Source organism: Poromitra crassiceps (assembly GCF_964638095.1).
Source record: "Poromitra crassiceps genome assembly, chromosome: 4".
NCBI lineage: Eukaryota > Metazoa > Chordata > Actinopteri > Beryciformes > Melamphaidae > Poromitra > Poromitra crassiceps.
Window position 1 is genome coordinate 51,354,172 of NC_139626.1, and position 22,314 is coordinate 51,376,485.

The 22,314-nt window shown below is 41.7% G+C and overlaps 1 protein-coding gene across 2 annotated transcripts in view; it reads right to left on the reverse strand.

Moving 5' to 3' along the window:
* Positions 1–14,803, reverse strand: part of stx10 (syntaxin 10) — a 25,713-nt gene extending 10,910 nt beyond the window's left edge. For both annotated transcript variants that reach the window (XM_083635467.1, XM_083635468.1), the window contains exons 1-5: positions 14,765–14,803; positions 12,224–12,299; positions 10,559–10,652; positions 9,883–9,977; positions 8,072–8,134 (exon numbers count right to left, since the gene is read on the reverse strand). In XM_083635467.1, the coding sequence (XP_083491593.1) occupies positions 8,072–8,134; positions 9,883–9,977; positions 10,559–10,652; positions 12,224–12,299; positions 14,765–14,799 (363 nt within the window). In that variant the 5' untranslated portion in view covers positions 14,800–14,803. The remainder of the gene's footprint in view (positions 1–8,071; positions 8,135–9,882; positions 9,978–10,558; positions 10,653–12,223; positions 12,300–14,764) is intronic.
* Positions 14,804–22,314: the final 7,511 nt, after the last annotated feature.

Below are 22,314 nucleotides of genomic sequence, written 5' to 3' on the forward strand. Positions count from 1 at the left end.
CATTTGACCTCAATTATACCACACTGTTGTACTCATTTGACCTCAATTATACCACACTGCTGTTCTCATTTGACCTCAATTATACCACACTGCTGTTCTCATTTTACCTCAATTATACCACACTGTTGTACTCATTTGACCTCAATTATACCACACTGTTGTACTCATTTGACCTCAATTATACCACACTGCTGTTCTCATTTTACCTCAATTATACCACACTGCTGTTCTCATTTTACCTCAATTATACCACACTGTTGTACTCATTTGACCTCAATTATACCACACCGTTGTTCTCATTTGACCTCAATTATACCACACTGCTGTACTCATTTGACCTCAATTATACCACACTGCTGTTCTCATTTTACCTCAATTATACCACACTGCTGTTCTCATTTTACCTCAATTATACCACACTGCTGTTCTCATTTGACCTCAATTATACCTCACTGTTGTTCTCATTTGACCTCAATTATACCACACTGTTGTACTCATTTGACCTCAATTATACCACACTGTTGTACTCATTTGACCTCAATTATACCACACTGTTGTACTCATTTGACCTCAATTATACCACACTGCTGTTCTCATTTGACCTCAATTATACCACACTGCTGTACTCATTTGACCTCAATTATACCACACTGCTGTTGTCATTTGACCTCAATTATACCACACTGTTGTACTCATTTGACCTCAATTATACCACACTGTTGTTCTCATTTGACCTCAATTATACCTCACTGTTGTTCTCATTTGACCTCAATTATACCACACTGCTGTTCTCATTTGACCTCAATTATACCTCACTGTTGTTCTCATTTGACCTCAATTATACCACACTGTTGTACTCATTTGACCTCAATTATACCACACTGTTGTACTCATTTGACCTCAATTATACCACACTGTTGTACTCATTTGACCTCAATTATACCACACTGCTGTTCTCATTTGACCTCAATTATACCTCACTGCTGTTCTCATTTGACCTCAATTATACCTCAATTATATAGGACATTGACACTTTACAAGGTCAGCTAGGGGAGGAGCTCTCTAAGGTTAGCACTTGGATGTCTGACAACAGACTTTCTTTACACTTGGGCAAAACTGAATCCATCCTATTTGGATCTAAACCCAGGCTTAGGAGGACCCCTGAACTCAGAGTTGAGCTAGGCTCGCAGGTTATAAAAGCCAAAACATCAGTAAAATATCTGGGCTGCATATTAGATAACAGTCTTGGAGGTGAAGAAATGGCTCTCCAGGTAGTGGGCAAAGTTAATGCAAGAACCAGATTGTTAGCAAGGAAGGCCAATCTCTTAGACAGAGACAGCATTAGGCTGTTAGCAAACAGCCTTGTGCAGCCTCACCTTGATTATGGCTCTTTGGCATGGTACAGCGGGCTGACAAAGGGTAGTAAACAAAAACTCCAGGTAACTCAGAACAAGCTGGTCAGGGTAGTTTTGGGTTGCGGTCCACGTGACCACGTGGGCAGGAACCAACTACAGGAATTAAAGTGGCTACCTGTGGAGGCCAGGGTGGCACAGATTAGACTTACAATGGTCCATAAGATAGTCATGGATAGGGCCCCAGTATACCTCACAAACTACCTCACCAGAGTAGGAGAAGCACACAGCCACAGCACCAGAGCTAGCCGAGCCAACCTACAGTCAGTTAGGTGCAAACTGAAAATTGGCCAATGTTCCTTTGCTTTCCAGGGGCCCAGTGAATGGAATCTGCTCCCACTGGATATTAAGGAGGCCTCAAGTCAAAGCACCTTTAAAGTTAAACTTAAGAGGTGGCTGCTAGATAGGGTTCCTGAGTAAGGGACTAGGCAGAAATGGCGTATTGTATTAATTAGTCTTCTTTTGTTATGCTGTAATGTTTTAGTACTAGATAGCCAGATTTTATTATGAAACTACAGTATGTGTGGTGCAATGTCTGTATATTTAATGTACTGTATGTCTAAGACCAAGGACCACAACGGAATTAAGTTTTTATCTACTTTTTGTGTTATCCTTGATGCCTTTTTGGAATTGCATGTACATTTAATGTATGGCATTTTTTTTTTAAACGGATCATCAAATAAATCTATCTATCTATCTATCTACCACACTGCTGTTCTCATTTGACCTCAATTATACCACACTGTTGTACTCATTTGACCTCAATTATACCACACTGCTGTACTCATTTGACCTCAATTATACCACACTGCTGTTCTCATTTGACCTCAATTATACCACACTGCTGTACTCATTTGACCTCAATTATACCACACTGCTGTTCTCATTTGACCTCAATTATACCTCACTGTTGTTCTCATTTGACCTCAATTATACCACACTGCTGTTCTCATTTGACCTCAATTATACCACACTGCTGTTCTCATTTGACCTCAATTATACCTCACTGTTGTTCTCATTTGACCTCAATTATACCACACTGCTGTTCTCATTTGACCTCAATTATACCACACTGCTGTTCTCATTTGACCTCAATTATACCACACTGCTGTTCTCATTTGACCTCAATTATACCACACTGCTGTTCTCATTTGACCTCAATTATACCACACTGTTGTTCTCATTTGACCTCAATTATACCACACTGTTGTTCTCATTTGACCTCAATTATACCACACTGCTGTACTCATTTGACCTCAATTATACCACACTGTTGTTCTCATTTGACCTCAATTATACCACACTGCTGTTCTCATTTGACCTCAATTATACCACACTGCTGTTCTCATTTGACCTCAATTATACCACACTGCTGTTCTCATTTGACCTCAATTATACCACACTGTTGTACTCATTTGACCTCAATTATACCACACTGTTGTTCTCATTTGACCTCAATTATACCACACTGTTGTACTCATTTGACCTCAATTATACCACACTGTTGTTCTCATTTGACCTCAATTATACCACACTGCTGTACTCATTTGACCTCAATTATACCACACTGTTGTACTCATTTGACCTCAATTATACCACACTGCTGTTCTCATTTGACCTCAATTATACCACACTGCTGTTCTCATTTGACCTCAATTATACCTCACTGTTGTACTCATTTGACCTCAATTATACCACACTGTTGTACTCATTTGACCTCAATTATACCTCACCGTTGTTCTCATTTGACCTCAATTATACCACACTGCTGTTCTCATTTGACCTCAATTATACCACACTGTTGTACTCATTTGACCTCAATTATACCACACTGCTGTTCTCATTTGACCTCAATTATACCACACTGTTGTACTCATTTGACCTCAATTATACCACACTGCTGTTCTCATTTGACCTCAATTATACTACACTGCTGTTCTCATTTGACCTCAATTATACCACACTGCTGTTCTCATTTGACCTCAATTATACCACACTGCTGTTCTCATTTGACCTCAATTATACCACACTGCTGTTCTCATTTGACCTCAATTATACCTAACTGTTGTACTCATTTGACCTCAATTATACCACACTGCTGTTCTCATTTGACCTCCATTATACCTAACTGTTGTACTCATTTGACCTCAATTATACCACACTGCTGTACTCATTTGACCTCAATTATACCTCACCGTTGTTCTCATTTGACCTCAATTATACCACACTGTTGTTCTCATTTGACCTCAATTATACCACACTGCTGTTCTCATTTGACCTCAATTATACCACACTGCTGTACTCATTTGACCTCAATTATACCACTGTTCTCATTTGACCTCAATTATACCACACTGTTGTACTCATTTGACCTCAATTATACCTCACTGCTGTTATCATTTGACCTCAATTATACCTCACTGTTGTACTCATTTGACCTCAATTATACCTCACTGTTGTACTCATTTGACCTCAATTATACCACACTGCTGTACTCATTTGACCTCAATTATACCACTGCTGTTCTCATTTGACCTCAATTATACCACACTGTTGTTCTCATTTGACCTCAATTATACCACACTGCTGTTCTCATTTGACCTCAATTATACCACTGCTGTTCTCATTTGACCTCAATTATACCACACTGTTGTACTCATTTGACCTCAATTATACCACACTGCTGTTCTCATTTGACCTCAATTATACCACTGCTGTTCTCATTTGACCTCAATTATACCACACTGTTGTACTCATTTGACCTCAATTATACCACACTGCTGTTCTCATTTGACCTCAATTATACCACACTGTTGTACTCATTTGACCTCAATTATACCACACTGCTGTTCTCATTTGACCTCAATTATACCACACTGTTGTTCTCATTTGACCTCAATTATACCTCACTGTTGTTCTCATTTGACCTCAATTATACCACACTGTTGTTCTCATTTGACCTCAATTATACCACACTGTTGTTCTCATTTGACCTCAATTATACCACACTGTTGTTCTCATTTGACCTCAATTATACCACACAGCTGTTCTCATTTGACCTCAATTATACCACACTGCTGTTCTCATTTGACCTCAATTATACCACACTGTTGTTCTCATTTGACCTCAATTATACCACACTGTTGTTCTCATTTGACCTCAATTATACCACACTGTTGTTCTCATTTGACCTCAATTATACCACACTGTTGTTCTCATTTGACCTCAATTATACCACACTGCTGTTCTCATTTGACCTCAATTATACCACACTGCTGTTCTCATTTGACCTCAATTATACCACACTGTTGTTCTCATTTGACCTCAATTATACCACACTGTTGTTCTCATTTGACCTCAATTATACCACACTGTTGTTCTCATTTGACCTCAATTATACCACACTGTTGTTCTCATTTGACCTCAATTATACCACACTGTTGTTCTCATTTGACCTCAATTATACCACACTGCTGTTCCCATTTGACCTCAATTATACCACACTGTTGTTCTCATTTGACCTCAATTATACCACACTGCTGTTCTCATTTGACCTCAATTATACCACACTGCTGTTCTCATTTGACCTCAATTATACCACACTGCTGTACTCATTTGACCTCAATTATACCTCACTGTTGTTCTCATTTGACCTCAATTATACCACACTGCTGTACTCATTTGACCTCAATTATACCACACTGCTGTACTCATTTGACCTCAATTATACCACACTGCTGTACTCATTTGACCTCAATTATACCACACTGTTGTTCTCATTTGACCTCAATTATACCACACTGTTGTTCTCATTTGACCTCAATTATACCACACTGTTGTTCTCATTTGACCTCAATTATACCACACTGCTGTTCTCATTTGACCTCAATTATACCACACTGCTGTTCTCATTTGACCTCAATTATACCACACTGCTGTACTCATTTGACCTCAATTATACCTCACTGCTGTTCTCATTTGACCTCAATTATACCTCACTGTTGTTCTCATTTGACCTCAATTATACCACACTGCTGTTCTCATTTGACCTCAATTATACCACACTGCTGTACTCATTTGACCTCAATTATACCACACTGCTGTACTCATTTGACCTCAATTATACCACACTGTTGTACTCATTTGACCTCAATTATACCACACTGCTGTTTAGTGTTGTCACGGTACCAATAATTCAGTAGTCGGTACCGGTACTAGTGAATTTCCACGGTACTCGGTACCAATTTCGGTACCACGGTAAAAAAAACAGACTGATATTTCTTTAACATATTCTCCTTTATTAAAGTATGCAACCATTTCCAATGAACAAATGGCATGTAGCCTTCAACTTTAAAACAAAACAATGTGCTTCTGCTTACTTCTTCTTACATTCAACTCTGTATGGCAGTGAGTACAGACAGTGCAACACCAGTGGCATGTAGCCCTCAAGTATTTAATTTGATTATTATATTAAATATTATAATTTAATTTATTTCACAGAATTGCTGGAATCCTTTTTTTTCAACGGTGTATATTGGTATTTGATCGATGCATAGGAATTCTGCCAATGCCCTATCACACTTTCTTGCTTCATGTGAGTTCTTGTCATATTTCCTCTGCTTTTCAAAAACATCAGGAATTGTCTGCTGGGTGGTCTTTTGGGCTCCGCGACTTGTGCCTTCCTCTTCATCTTCATCTCTCGCATACTGTTAAATGGAAAGTAACGTCAGTGAGATTTACTAAAATAAAGAGATGATAGAGACAACTGCACATACACACATGTAGAGTGCAAGCAATTTTATGTAGCTAGTTTTAATTCACGGACATGTTTCACCTTGTAGCTTGTATTTGAAGCTTGTATTTATTTTGATGCCATGTTGAACTAAGGCTAAGTTCGGCTATTAGCCGTGTCCCATAATGTTTCCATTACAAACATTGCATTGCACACGCGTTACACTATGCTAGCTAACGCTGTACCAGGTATTAGCCGGGTCCCGTAATGATTCCATTACAAAACACGTTAACGTTACGTTAACGTTAGCGCAAACGTTTTTTGGTTACACAATGCATTGCCAGCTATCTCAAAAACGAATGTGACAGGATAAGGTCTGTTTGATATGTTGTTAAACGTGTTATTTTACACCGTTTGAAAGAAGTAACCCACCTTGAATTATTTGAACAGGTCTGGGTGCCTGTCTTTCAGCTGCTTGGCGAGATTGTTTGGTTTGGAACTCCCTTTCACACTTTTTGCAGATGGGGCTTTGGGGAATGATATTTCCAAATGCGACTCTTTGCATTCTTCTTCTCAACAAGTTGAGTTGTTGGAATAGGAGCAGCCGCTCCTGCTGCAGCCGTAGCCATTCTCTTCGCCGGCCGCCTGTGCGCACTGCTTGTGTCAACATACAAGCTGTGAATGACTGTTCGCGATTACGTGTGGACGTTCGGGGACACCGTAGTCCCGGAAGTGCGCGGGGCTGTATGCGCAGTATGTATGTGTGTTGCTCAGGCAGACAGGCTAACGTTAGCTGGCGGCTGGGTCCATGAAGCCAAGCCATGGTGGCAAACTAAATAGTAAATTCGGTACCCTCGGTACCATGAAAAACAGGTACCGTTCAGTACCGTAGCAATGTAGTACCGTCCAAGTACCGAAGTACCGAGTACCGTGACAACACTACTGCTGTTCTCATTTGACCTCAATTATACCACACTGCTGTACTCATTTGACCTCAATTATACCACACTGCTGTTCTCATTTGACCTCAATTATACCACACTGCTGTACTCATTTTACCTCAATTATACCACACTGCTGTTCTCATTTTACCTCAATTATACCACACTGCTGTTCTCATTTGACCTCAATTATACCACACTGCTGTTCTCATTTGACCTCAATTATACCACACTGCTGTACTCATTTTACCTCAATTATACCACACTGCTGTACTCATTTTACCTCAATTATACCACACTGCTGTTCTCATTTTACCTCAATTATACCACACTGCTGTTCTCATTTGACCTCAATTATACCACACTGTTGTACTCATTTGACCTCAATTATACCTCACTGCTGTTCTCATTTGACCTCAATTATACCACACTGCTGTACTCATTTGACCTCAATTATACCACACTGCTGTTCTCATTTGACCTCAATTATACCACACTGCTGTACTCATTTTACCTCAATTATACCACACTGCTGTACTCATTTTACCTCAATTATACCACACTGCTGTTCTCATTTTACCTCAATTATACCACACTGCTGTTCTCATTTGACCTCAATTATACCACACTGTTGTACTCATTTGACCTCAATTATACCTCACTGCTGTTCTCATTTGACCTCAATTATACCTCACTGTTGTACTCATTTGACCTCAATTATACCTCACTGCTGTTCTCATTTGACCTCAATTATACCTCACTGCTGTTCTCATTTGACCTCAATTATACCTCACTGCTGTTCTCATTTGACCTCAATTATACCTCACTGCTGTTCTCATTTGACCTCAATTATACCACACTGCTGTTCTCATTTGACCTCAATTATACCACACTGTGTGTGTGTGTGTGTGTGTGTGTGTGTGTGTGTGTGTGTGTGTGTGTGTGTGTGTGTGTGTGTGTGTGTGTGTGTGTATGCGTCTACTAACCTGTCTGTTCTTCTTCTCAGCCTGAGCCACAGCTGAAGGGCTGGACAGCTGCTCCTTCATCTCCTACACACACACACACACACACACACACACACACACACAAACACACACACACACACACGGTTAACCCTCTCCCTCTATTCACCTTATGTAGTCCTGTCCACTTGACCCAGTTGTGTTATGACTTCCTGTTCAAAACGCAATCTGTTTTACCTGGTCAAACCTAGTCTGACTCACTGGCTGCAATTTCACATTGAATGGCAGATGCTTGTAGAGGTCGATAACACAATGAACACAATAAGTACTGTACTGCCACAGGAAGTGGCAACACAATAGGAAGTAATTGGCTGACCCCTGTGTTGGAACATAAGGTGAATAATGTGGTGTCCCTTTAAAAGCCAGGTTCAATTGAGGCCACACTGCAGCCGCCTTCATTAATCACAATGTTCAAATCCTTCACTGCATCCCAACAAAGATGTTTTGTTCTGCCAAGATGACTCACTTCACTTCAGCTCTATTTTAAAGATGGTGCCTTTGCCTGCAGGCTCCCATGTTTTTTTTGTTTTGTTTTTTTTCACTTTTCAGAAGTGCCCTGTTCACATTCACACACACACACATTCACACCTGGAAGCTGACCAGCACAACCACAGTCTGATCTGTTGGCCACTGAGCAGCTCCACTGGAGCGGTTGGGGTTAAGTGTCTTGCTCAAGGGCACCTCAGTGGTGGCAATGAGGGAGGGGCAAGTGCTGCTTTTCACTTTCCCCACCCAATTTTTATCCTGCCGGTCCCGGGGATTGAAACGATGACCTTCTGGTCACAAAGCTTGCTTCGCTAGCCTTTAGACCACCACTGCCCTAAAGGGAAATCAATTAGAAAGTGACTGAAAATTTCCACTGTGGAGTCCTGCAGTCACTCCAGTGAGATAGCAGCTGCAGCACAGTGCAGATACTGAACAATCACTAACTGCCCCTCCTTACCATCAAAACACATGATATGATACTTCTTCAACAAGTAACAAGTGTTTTATTTGTGGCTATCATCACAATGAATGTAAAGAGGCCTTCTGTACCACCACCACCATGATGTCCACAGTGTGCCATTACAATCAACTGCTGCTACATGTTTCACTTGCAATGCAAGTATTTAGAGGCAGCAGCAACACAACTGCCTTCTAACTTAGTGTCATGAAAAGGTTTTTATTTGTGTTTATACTATTATATAGTAACAATGACAAACAAATAGATAAATACAGTTCAAGAAAAACATTCTGGAGGCTATTTAGGCTTAATACAGTTAACTAAGCATTAACTGTGTTTCTTAAATGAAAAGTGCATGACAAATAAAATTAGTTTTATTTTATTTTATTATTATTATTATTATTATTATTATTATTATTATTATTATTATTATTATTATTATTATCTTTCTTGGTGTGGTTTTACTGATTTTAGATCTGACCTCTCCGCCTTTGAGACCCGTCTCTTCTTCTCCTATTTAAAGGCACTCTCTTTTGGGAGGTTCTGCAGTGTATTTGTGAAGAAGCCCTGTCCAGTTTTTGCACAGTGTGATATATCACACAAGTGATACAAAACACAAAAAATAAGTTACGCAAATTACTATTTTATTCAAAGGAGATAAAAACCCAAAGGCACTTGGAGAAACATTTGCCTCAGAAAAACAAAAACAACAAAAATGAAGATCACAAGCAAAGAAACATAACACACACGCACGCACGCACACACACACACACACACCCATGCACATGCACACGCACACACACTATGTAAAACAAGACAAAAAATGAATGACCTGTACAGATTGCCTGGTCCGCTCTACAAAGTCTCTCCTCTCCTGCAGCTCATTCTCCCCCAGTCTGAACTTCCCCGGGTTCGACTCCACGATACCTGACCCGAGTCAAGGAGCCAAGACACACACCAGCCTGTCCAAATGACTTCCTGTTAATGACTTCCTGTTACATTTATATAGCAGCTTTCAAATAAAGGTCAGGGAGATACAGAGTTGAAAAAAAAAAGAAAAAAAAAAGGCTATGGACAAAATCAAATATCACAATATTTTGACCAAATACCTCTATCCATATTACGGCTGGGCAATATATCGGTATTACAGTATATCGATATCAGACATGTGATATGAGACATACAGCGATATTGTAATATTGTGATATAACAGAATCAGATATGTCATAAGTGTTGTCTTTTCCTGGTTTTAAAGACTGCATTACAGCATTTTCTGAATTTACCAGATTATCTGTTGTAGAATTTGCCTTTACCCCCTTACTCATTATATCCATATTCACTCCTGACTAACTTGATGTCATTAGAGAGAGGGTGGGAGCAGGAAGGTTTGTTTTAAAGAGATATTGACGTCCTGTGGAGACAGACTGTATGAAAGAGAGAGTGGGAGAGAGATATTGACGTCATGTGGAGACAGACTGTATGAAAGAGAGATCTTGTTTAAAGGATACTGATGGTTTCACTGAGGTCCTCCAGGTCCCAGTCTATGGCCCTCAGACAGTTCCTCAGCTCGTTGGTACTCCAGTCCAGCTCATCCCGACTCACCTGAAGCACAACACAACCACAGTCACTCAGTAGCCACCTACAACATGTAGACCAGGGGGTCCCAAACTTTTTTGGCTTGTGATGATCGCACTTTGACGTCACAAAAATCTTGGGACACCAGACATTTTTTATTTTTTACTCAAATGAACTTGTTAATAGTTTGTACTTACTATTTGTACTGATATGTAATACTACTCCATTCTGTGACTTTAAATTATGAATTCTCACTGAAATCTCAGAATTCTGACTTTAATTTCTGAAAATTCGGACATTTTTCTCACAATTGTGACTTTTTCCCCCTTAGAATTCTGACTTTATTCTCATGATTCTTACAGTACTTTATTCTCACAATCTTGACTTAAACTCAGAACTGAAATAATTTGTTGACATGTGGCCCTAATGATCTTCCGTAGTTTTAAATTGTGTGGTGTGTGTAAAACTAATCATTATAATCATCATCATCATCATCATCATCATGATTTCAGGTGACCCCATTTGAATTTGATGCGCCCCCGAGGTTGAGAACCACTGATGTAGACAATGAACCCAGTGTCAATAAAGACGGTTTTACACCCTCCCTCTCCTGTAACATCCAAGCCAGGTTTATACACAGGTGCTCACTCTGGTGTCTGGTTGAAGTGTTTGTGGTCGGTTAATAGGTCAGCAGTGTGAACACAACACAAGGCTTCATGTAAACACACACACATCTCACACACACACACACACACACACACACACACACACACATGCAGCTGTGTGTATTTCACAGCCTTGTGCATGCAGGTTTTCATTCAACATTTCGACCAAACAAACTAAACCAGCTGACTTCACGGCCTCGGCTCGTGAAGTGTGTTTTGACAGTGACAGTGTGTTTTGGTTGGAAGGAAAAGCTGTAGACACATGGGCCGTTTCTCAATAAGGGTTCTTGTGTGTTCGTTCTTGCGTTCTTGTGTCCCTGTGAAACGTCATCAGTCGCAGCCCAAGTACTGTTCCAATGCAAAGTTCACATTTCGCCAAGAACGCTTCAAATTCCCGGATGTGTTCTCGACACGCCCACTTTACCGAGGATGCTCTGGTTGGTGACTTGTGTCAACTTGGCAAGGCACGTATCCCAGCATTCATTTCGGCATAAGCGGAGGCAGAACGCAGCAGAGAAGACGCCATAAGCTCCGGGACGTTTTTTTTTACAATTTAAAGTTTTATTTAATCACTAAATTAATTTCTGATGACTTTTGATGCCTACAAGCAGGGTAGTAGCTTTCAAGTGCCACTTTACGAACATTTATGGCGAAAAATGGCAAAAAAGCTCCAGAGCCCAATTGGCTCCATCTACATCAGCTGAGCTTTTTATTTGTGTAGTACTGCAGGTGGCCTCTGCGCTGGTATTGCGCAATACCCTCAACAACGCATCGTCTCAAACTGCCAACAGCGTCATGTGTGCTTGTGACCTAGCAAGTTCATTCTTCCAAGAACGACTAGCAAGAACGTTCTCCCCAAGAACACAAGAAGAAGAAGGCATTCTTGGTATTGAGAAACGGCCATGGGCTCTCCACAGGCTGACGTCAGCTCACCTGTGTCCCCTCCTGCAGCAGCTCCTCCCATCTGTCAAACAGACCCCGTGCACGGGACAGGGCCTTCTGCACCTCCCTGGACGGAGACACACACACACACAGACACACACACACACACACACACACACACACACACACACACACACACACACACACACACACACACACAGACACAGACACAGACACAGACACACACACACAAGATAAAATGAACAAAGTTGGTTGTTTCACACCTGCAGACACAGACCCTGCTGTCTTGTGGAGCAAACACCCCGGAGCCTCCAGGTTCCTGCACATTTTCAATTAAAAAATTCCATACAATTGTTCTTCACAGTGACAAATAAATAGAATATGTGAGATGATGTGGCAGGGTTCCTATGCGGTTTCCATTTTTAAATTTCATATTTGTTATATGTTCTTGACTGGATGTGATCGTGGTGGGGTATTACTTGATAAAATAATGCATGCTGACAGTGGCTGAGGAATCTGGGAACCCAGAGTCTATTTTTAATTGAAAAATAGACTCTGGGACAGCCCTACCATTTTTCCCCAACTTCCTGTACAGCGCGCCACTCCTTCCGCGTCCACACTCCACTGTTTACAGTCTAAATAGCAACTTGCGCCGCGACTTTACAGTAATTTTCCACTGTTGTTGTTGTGAGACGAGTTGACGTCCTCTATGCCGTGTGTTTATACGTTAACGTTATTAGTGAATAACCGAAACGGACGTGGAAAAGGAAGGCGGAAGAGACGGAAAAGCCACCGTCACTTCCTTTTCCGCATCCATTTCGGCTATTCGCTAATAACGTTAATGCATAAACACACTGCATAGAAGACGTCAACTCGTCTCACAACAGTGGAAAATTACTGGAAAGTCTGTGCAAGTTGCTATTTAGACTGTAAACAGTGGAGCATGGACGGAAAAGGAAGTGACAGTGGCAGGAGAGGCGTGCTGTACAGGAAGCTGGGAAAACGGTAGGGTTAAGTTAAGTTAAGTTAAGTTCATTCAAGAACACTCAAGTCATAGAATTAACCATTTATTGCATAAATGAATATAATGCATACAATTATGTTTGGCGTTGAAGGCTCCGCTCTTAGAATTAATTTAATATTTAATTTAATATTTAATTAATTCTATTCTCCCTGAACTCGGCTCAGCAGTATGCTACGCCGAGCAGGGAGAGCAAGCAGAATCCCCCATGGGAATAAAATATTCCAGATACATTTAAACCATAGAAAGAGGGAGCCTAAAAGCAAGACATGGAAACATGTTCATTTTTTGAGCCATGCAGACTCCAGAGCTACAATACATGATAGCATTTGCATTTGATCTAAAAGGTGGAGGTTGGGGTGGAGGTGGCAAAGCGTTGCCAGCAGCCGCACGATCCAGCAAGGATCCAGCAAGGTAGGGGAACAGATCAGTGAGTGAGAGGCTGCCCTATTTAAACGGACCGCCTTGTTGTGAGAATGACTGTGATTGAAGAATTGGTTAAACGGTGAACCAAACAGAGGCTGTCAGCTGGTACAGCTGGGGCGTAGACTATGACATCATGTCTTGAATGAACTAACGCAGGCTTCATTTATTATTTATTTATCCCCATGGGGAAATGCATCATCTGCATTTGACCCATCCTCTACTAGGAACCTTCCTAGAACTAGGAGCAGTGGGCAGCCGCAGTGCAGCGCCCGGGGACCAACTCCAGTTCTTTTGCCAGTACCTTGGTCAGAGGCACTGACAGAAGTATTAACCCTAACATACATGTCTTTGATGGTGGGAGGAAACTGGAGCACCCGGAGAAAACCCACACGAACACGGGGAGAACATGCAAACCCCACACAGAAAGGACCTGGGACGGACCGGGGTTCAAACCCGGGACCTTTTTGCTGTGAGGCAACAGTGCTAACCTGACCCACCGTGCCGTCGGGCTGTCCCAGAGTCTACTTTTCAAATAGAAATAGACTCTGGGTTCCCAGATTGGTGGTTGAGTAATGAGAGCATCCCTCTATCACAGAAAGAGTCTATCTGAACATTCTTCTTCACATCAACAAAAACTGTGGACTCAAAGTGGGTCAACAGCCACATGCTGCTTTCCATACTTATTTCCTCAAACTGATGATGATCGAAATTAATTTGTAATACTTTTCCAGACTTTAGACCTGCGTAGGAACTTGAAGGAACCCTGGAAACAGATGTGAAGTTACATTTCGCAGCCTGCCGACACTTCTCAGAGCTCTGTGAGGCTCTGAGAAGAGAGTTGCTTGGCTCAAACACACATTTCACACAGTGACACCCGAGTGTGAATCCGCAGCTTGCCCCCAACACACGCAGGTAATACCCAACTGAAGCTAGTTAGCTGCAGCTAGCCTAGCAGGTCGGCTAACTTAACGCTAACATGACAGTTTGAGGACAATAAGCGCGCTGTCTGTCTGTCTGTCTGTCTGTCAGACCAAGCTGTCCACATGTAACATAATAGTCAGTGTGCTATCTTAAGGCTACATACAGTGTTGTGTGTGTATTTATTTAAGTTGAAACCTCCTTACCCCTTCACAACGAAAAACGGGTCTTCAAGTGACATGTTTGTTTCCTTCCTCTCCAAAAAACGCACGCATGCGCAGCAAGCCAGCAACGCTCGCAGCTGGTAGATGACGCACGCACAGCCGTACGTGGGTATCATCATCACCATAATAAGAATAATAAGAATAAGAATAATAAGAATAAGAATAATACGAATAATAATAATAATAATAATAATAATAATAATAATAATAATAATAATAATAATAATAATAATAATAAATAATAAATAATAACAATACGAATAATAATAATAATAATAATAATAATAATAATGATAATAAAGTTGTTGTTGTTGTTGTTGTTGTTGTTGTTGTTGTTATTATTATTATTACCTATAATAATATTGTAATAATAGAATAGAATAGAATAGAATAGAATAGAATAGAATAGAATAGAATAGAATAGAATAGAATAGAACTTTATTGTCCACCACAGTGGAAATGGCTTTGCATGTTGGTTAAAATGTAACATAAAATATTGAATGCAATACAACACAGACAACAACTTCAGAACATGCGATGGGGAAACAGTCCAAATTCATCAAACAGATATGAGGGAACAACAAACGGCAGCAAATAATGGGACCCTATGAAGCCAGCCTTGAGTGTCTCGTGCTAGCAGGCTGTGCTTTTTACTACGCGCGCTCGATTCCTGGATTCCTCACACCATCAAAGACATGTATCAGTATGTTTTACTGGTAATACTCCAGTCAAGGCACTGACCAAAACACAGTGGTAACTGAACTGGAGTTGGTCCCCGGGTGCTGTATTGCAGCTGACCACTGTGGTAGGTTCTGTAGAGGTAGGCTGCCTAATAGCTTCTGTAGGTATAGGCTACCTATAGCAGTGGTTCTTAACCTTTTTATACCAAGTACCACCTGTGACCTGTGAAATGATCAGGCTCTACAGACAGGGAGGGAGGGAGCCCCGTGTACCACCACGTGGTATACGTACCACAGGTCGAGAACCAGTGACCTATAGGATGGGTCAAATGCAGAGAATAAATGAAGTAAAAGTCTGCTCTTCATGCATCCAGTCAAGTCTCAAGCAATTTACATTTTTGACTCGAGCCCAAGTCATGTGACTGGGAAGGGTGTTGCTGGGGAAGAAAACGTGCACGGTCATCAAATCTTCCCTGAAAACACACACACACACACACACACACACACACACACACGCACACACACACACACACACACACACACACGCACACGCACACACACACACACACACTTTCAGTGTTGGGCAAGTTCAAAATGTAATATACTACATATTACTAGCTACTTTCATTTGAAAGTAAGAAGTTACTTTACAATATTACTGTCTGTGTAATAACTCGTTACTTATTACACTACTTTTGCATTACTTTCACCAAAATAACAGCAGGTAGCAGAATGACATCACCGTCGAACCATGAACCACGGCGAAAAATAATTTCAACTGTCTTGAAGTCAGTGTAAACCGTTCAAAATTCCAATTGTTATCCTTTTCCTTTGCTATTGTCATCTATAGTGGTTATTTGCATAAAAACACACAATTTGATTGGGAAATGATATCTTTATTCAAATATGCGGTTTGATAAAAAAAAAAGTAACTCAATTTGTAACGTGTTTACTTGACAAAATAACTGGTATAATATTACTGAAATCCTATTGGTAATAATAAGTTATATTACTGAGTTACTGCTAAAAGTAATATATTACATTGTGATATGTTACTTTTCTAATGAGTTACCCCCAACACTGCTCACGTCAATTGTAACATTGTAATCAAGTATAATATGAGTCGATCAAATTAACTTAAACTCTCTCTCTCTCTCTCTCTCTCTCTCTCTCTCTCTCTCTCTCTCTTCTCTCTCTCTCTCTCTCTCTCTCCCCACTCCCCCCCTCCATTTGTCTCTGTTCCTGTCGGATTTCTCTCCCCACCCTGTCCAGTCCGGCTCTTCCTTCCTGTCTCTCTGCTGTTTCCTCTGCTCCTCCCCCTCTACACTTCCACCCATCCTGTGAAAACTCACAGGCTATACGCCATAACCTCTCGACTCTCTCTCACACACACACACACACACACACACACACACACACACACACACACACACACACACACACACACACACACACACACCTATACCTTGACTGAGTGCAATCATTTACAATTTTGTATTGTCATTTGCACATTGCTGCGGTATAACTTACCTTTTACTGACATTTGGCACTATTTTATTTCTATTTTATTGTGTTTTTCACACTTTGCCTTATATAACAGGGGTTTTCAAAGTCTAAGACTGTGGGCCTCCCCCATCACCACAGACAAAGCTTGGAAAAGGTGCCCTCCCCTCCTCGCTCAATTCCTGGAGGCCTAGACGGTTTTCACGGAATTGTTGTCCTGTCAGTCCTGTGACCTGTCCTACTGTACTAGCAAACACTGCAACAGGAAGTGAGCTGGGGTTCAATTTAGAATGTTTAAAACTGTATATATAGGGATCATGATTACATTATTTGATGCCGTAGTAGACACTCAACTCTTGAGCCAAGATAGCCTGATATTGCTGTTTGACATACTGTACTTCAGGCTATACACCAAATACATAAAAAGGTTTGTCTGAAGGCATTTATTTGTTTTTGACTCTGGGAAAGTGGGAAAAACAGTCAAATTACCCAAAACTACTGCATCTCTGAACTATCTCTTTAAACCAGTGGTTCTCAAATCTTTTCACATGAACGACTCCTAAACTGACAAAAATTAGACCACGGACTCCCATTTGATAGGATTTTGTCCCACAGTCCCCCATATGATAATAAGATTGATGCTTTTAGATGTTTCATTACAGAAAGTGTATAAAACCCATGACCAAAATAGTCATTGTGTTACTTGTGAATGGAATTATAGCGGGGAAAAATTACCCCCCTTTTGGCTGAGGACCCCTTGGAACCCCCTCAAGGACCCCTGGGGGTCCCCGGACCCCCATTTGAGAACCACTGCTTTAAGCAAATCACACACATTCAGGCTATTCTATGTGATCTCCTTTTGATAACCAATGTAATAACTAATGTCATTTTTTTACACTTCCATTTAGAAGTGTAAAGCCTCCCTGAAAGTGCCCCCTATACCCACCTCCCACTTGCATTTTCATGTAAGTTTTAATGTAAATGTTGAAATCAACTTGAAAATCCCTGCCATATAACATTTCACTCGCGGCAAAAAATAAAGAGCTCAAAAACAGGTAAATGCCATTCTTAAAATGAATAAACAACACCTGTTTGATACTCGAATTCTGTCATTCGGAGTTAGCCTGGGTAAACCCAGCCTTTTCCGTGACGTCACAGGCTATGCCTGTAGCGTAGGCTTCTTCGTGACTGATAGCACATAGAGGTCACGTGGAGGCTGGGTTTAACCAGGCTAATTTGGAGTGTGATTCTGTACAGCACAGTAGGGTGAATTAAAGAAGAATTATTATTTATTTTTTTACAACCTGAACCTTATTTTCACCTTGGTTTATGTTATCCTAGTCACCCAAAAATCTCTGAAAATGGAGCTAGAACTCGCCGCACAACGGCATGGAACAGAGGCCGATAGGGCATGTGTTATCCGTGCATTCACGTCCTATCAAAAGCCTATTTTCTGCCACGCACCGGCTCATATCCTTATTATATCATAGAGACAATGAGAAAATGAACACAGTATTTACCTTGGTGCAGCGTGTTCACCCTGTCTCTGTCTGCTGTCCATCATATTAGCAGAAATAGAAGCTCCCGTTGCCCTTCAGTTTGGAATCCAATAAAACGTTAGTCTGACTCAAATAAATACGGGCGGCCATCGAATTCAAATGCATCGTTCATATTCTCGAAATCGGATAAATATCCACGGTGTTTACTGCATGCGAAACACGGCGGCTTGATTCACTGCCGCTGAACTCACAACTGATGTGAGACTCTGGCAGGACTTGGTTACACAGTCAGTGTACAATCAGTGTGGAAACTAGCAAAAAACATGCTGAGAGAGCTAAATAGAGCATGCTCACATTTATGCCACTATTATATAATAACGATATGAGCTGGTGCCTGGCCTAAAATAGGCTTATAGGACATAAATATAGGCCATTTGTGATAGCCATGGACAGAATTGCGAGGCATAGTCATGGGGGGGGGTGGGTTGCAGTTCGTTGGGCTGAGGATTGTATCACTGCTTTTCGCGGACGATGTGGTCCTGATGGCATCATCGATCTGGGCCCTTCAGCGCTCACTGGATCGGTTCGCAGCCAAGACGTGAAACGATTGGGATGAAGATCAGCACTTCTAATTCTGAGGCCTTCTCAGCAGGAAACCAGTGGCTTGTCTACTCCAGCCAGGTAGGGAATGAGTCCTTACCCCAACTGAAGGAGTTCACGTATCAGGGTCTCAACTGAGAGGACAATGGAGTGGGAGATAGGCCAGAGAATCAGAGGAGCGGGAACGGTATTGTGTTCGCCTTACCACACTGTTGTAACGAAAATCTCGATCTAACGGGAGATCTTCGTTCCTACCCTCATCTATGGTCGAAGCGGATGGGTCATGACCGAAAGAACAAGATTGGGGCTGAAATATGTTTTCTCACGAGGGTGGCTGGCATCTCCTTTTGGGATGAGGTGAGAAGCTCAGTCATCCGTGGGGGACTCAGAGTAGAGCCGCTGCTCCTTTGCGTAGAAAGGAGCCAGTTATGGTGGTTCAGGCATCTGGTAAGGATGTCACCTGGTCGCCTCCGTAGGGAGGTGTTCCAGGCACGTCCAGCTGGGAGGAGACCACGGGGCAGACCGAGTGCTAGGTGGAGAGATGATATCTCCACGCTGGCCTGGGAACGCCTCAGGATCCCCCATTCAGAGCTGGCTACTGTGCCCACGGAAAGGGAAGTTTGCAGGCAAATCTGCTCTGCTTGGAAAAGGCCCCGACTCGAACCCGGGCCGGCTGCGCAAAGGACTAGGCTTAAAAAAAAAGAAAGAAAGAAAATGAAAACAACAGCACTAAAAGTAACAAATAACAGAAAACAATGGTCACCAAATCACTACTTTTCTAATGAATCATTTGATTATTTTTCCTCTCTTCCCTGTGAAAAGTAACCCTGTGTCACTTCACTCCTAAAAGAAAACAACAGTTGTCAAATAACTAATTCTGGAACAATCCATTTATTATTTCCAAAAGCAACAGCGCTAAAACAAAGACAAAGTAACTAAAATAAAACAAAACAAGAGTCACCAAATAGCTGATTCTCTAACAAACGATTTTGTTCTCATTTCGGACCGGAAGCACTTGGACATGCCTAATCTTTATGTCTTCCACAGAAGAGTGGAATTTTACCATTTACCATTTACCATTTACCATTTTCCATTTACCATTTACCTTTTACCATTTACCATTTACCATTTACCAAGAGTGCAGGCGTTTACAGACAGCACTTGAAGGCACCATAAGGGAATGGGTCACTCTGGGTATCAGTCTATTTATAGCTGGGCTGGGCACATCTATGACTCAGGGTATAAAAGCAGTGTTGCCAGCTATTGTTGACTCCCAGTCGCTCTCTTTTTGTTCAGCTAAGATTATTTCAGGCCTGGGGCACCCCCGGTGGCACACCTGGTAGAGCGCCCCCGCGGTGGCACACCTGGTAGAGCGCCCCCCGGTGGCACACCTGGTAGAGCGCGACCCGTACAGTACCATTAAGAGAGAATAGTAGTTTGTTTTGTTCCGATTTTCCTCCCATTCTCTCCCCAATTGTACTTGGCCAATTCCCCCTGCTGTCCCGGTCACTGCCGATCTGGGGGAGCCGTAGACTAGCACATGCTCCCTCTGATACATGTGCAGTCACCATCCGTTTCTTTCCACCTGACAGCGAGGGGTTTCACCGGCAGGACGTAGTGCGTGGGAGGATCACGCTATTCACCCCCAGTCCCCTGACCGACCAGAGGAGGCACTAGTGCAGCGACCAGGACTCATACCTCAAATTTGGCAACCAAAGCAATGAAAATCTCCACATTCCCTGTTATATCACACAGTGCTTATGTTGTGGATAAGTAGGTCAGTGAGGGAGCAGCCCCACCCTCTGTGTGCAACACACACACACACACACACACACACACACACACGGACAGACACACACACACACACACACACACACACACACACAGACAGACACACACACACACAGTGCCCCACTTTGACCTTGAACACATCGGCATAACCACACACAACACTGTAGCCATAGCGACCGTACAAGTTGTTTCTCTTAAGAACTACTCATCACAAAAATGTAAACTTTGACTCTTTATGATAACAATGCTTTCAGTTTTGCTCCAAATAAACCTTGGCTGTTTTTAACAAAATTAATCAGAAACCGCAGATTATGTCCCACAACTTTTCCTTTATGTAAAACCAAATATAATGAAGAACACAACATTTCTGACGACGACGACGAGAACAATGCAGCAGTCATCTCATTTGTTTATGGTAATTAACGTAATTAATGTAGCCTAATGATGGTAAAATGTTACAGCAAACAATAGTGTTTTTACTTTTATATGCATTTACTTTTATTTTGAAGATTTGGGGCTTTTATTTTGAAGGTTCTGTGCTTTTATCTTGAAGGTATTGCGATTTTAGGGTGAAGTTTCTGTGCTTTTATTTTGAAGGTTCTGTACTTTTATTTTTGAAGGTTTTGTGCTTTTATTTTGAAGGTTCTGTGCTTTGATGGTTCTGTGTTTTTATTTATAAGGATTCGTGCTTTTATTTGGTAGGTTCTGTGCTTTTATTTGGGATGTTTTGGGCTTTTATTTGGAAGGTTCCGTGCTTTTATTTTGAAGGTTCTGTGCTTTAAGTTCGAAGGTTTTGTGCTTTTATTTGGAAGGTTCTGGGCTTTTATTTTGAAAGGTTCTGGGCTTTTATTTGGAAGGTTATGTGTTTTTATTTTGAAGGTGTGTTGTGTTGTGTTGTGTTGTGTTGTGTTGTGTTGTGTTGTGTTGTGTTGTGTTGTGTTGTGTTGTGTTGGTCGGGCCGGGCCGCATGGTATCGGTCGGCTTCGGCCCAGTGTCACAAATGTGTGTTGTGTTGGTTGTATTGTGTGTTTTGTGTGTGTGTGTGTGTGTGTGTGTGTGTGTGTGTGTGTGTGTGTGTGTGTGTGTGTGTGTGTCTGTGTGTGTGTGTGTGTTGTTGTTGTTGTTGTTGTATGTGTTGTGTATGTGCGTATGCGGTATTGTCGGCTTCGACCTGGGGCCCCTACCACGAATGTAGGATAAGCAGATCCAGGATCTGTCCCTTGATCTGGTTTGGCTTAACCAGATCATTGCAATCAAGCTAACCCGTACCACGACGGTGGTTATCAACTCGGAAAGTGGATCCAGGTTTTTCTAATCAAGCTGAGAGAGCGTGCACATAAAAAGGGCGTTCTCTCCGGCGTCTGACCAATCACAACATGGAGAGGCCAAACACGTCATCGGCCGCGTCTGGCAGCAACAGCAGTGGAGCTGCCTTCTTCACACTCGAGGAGCAAACTCT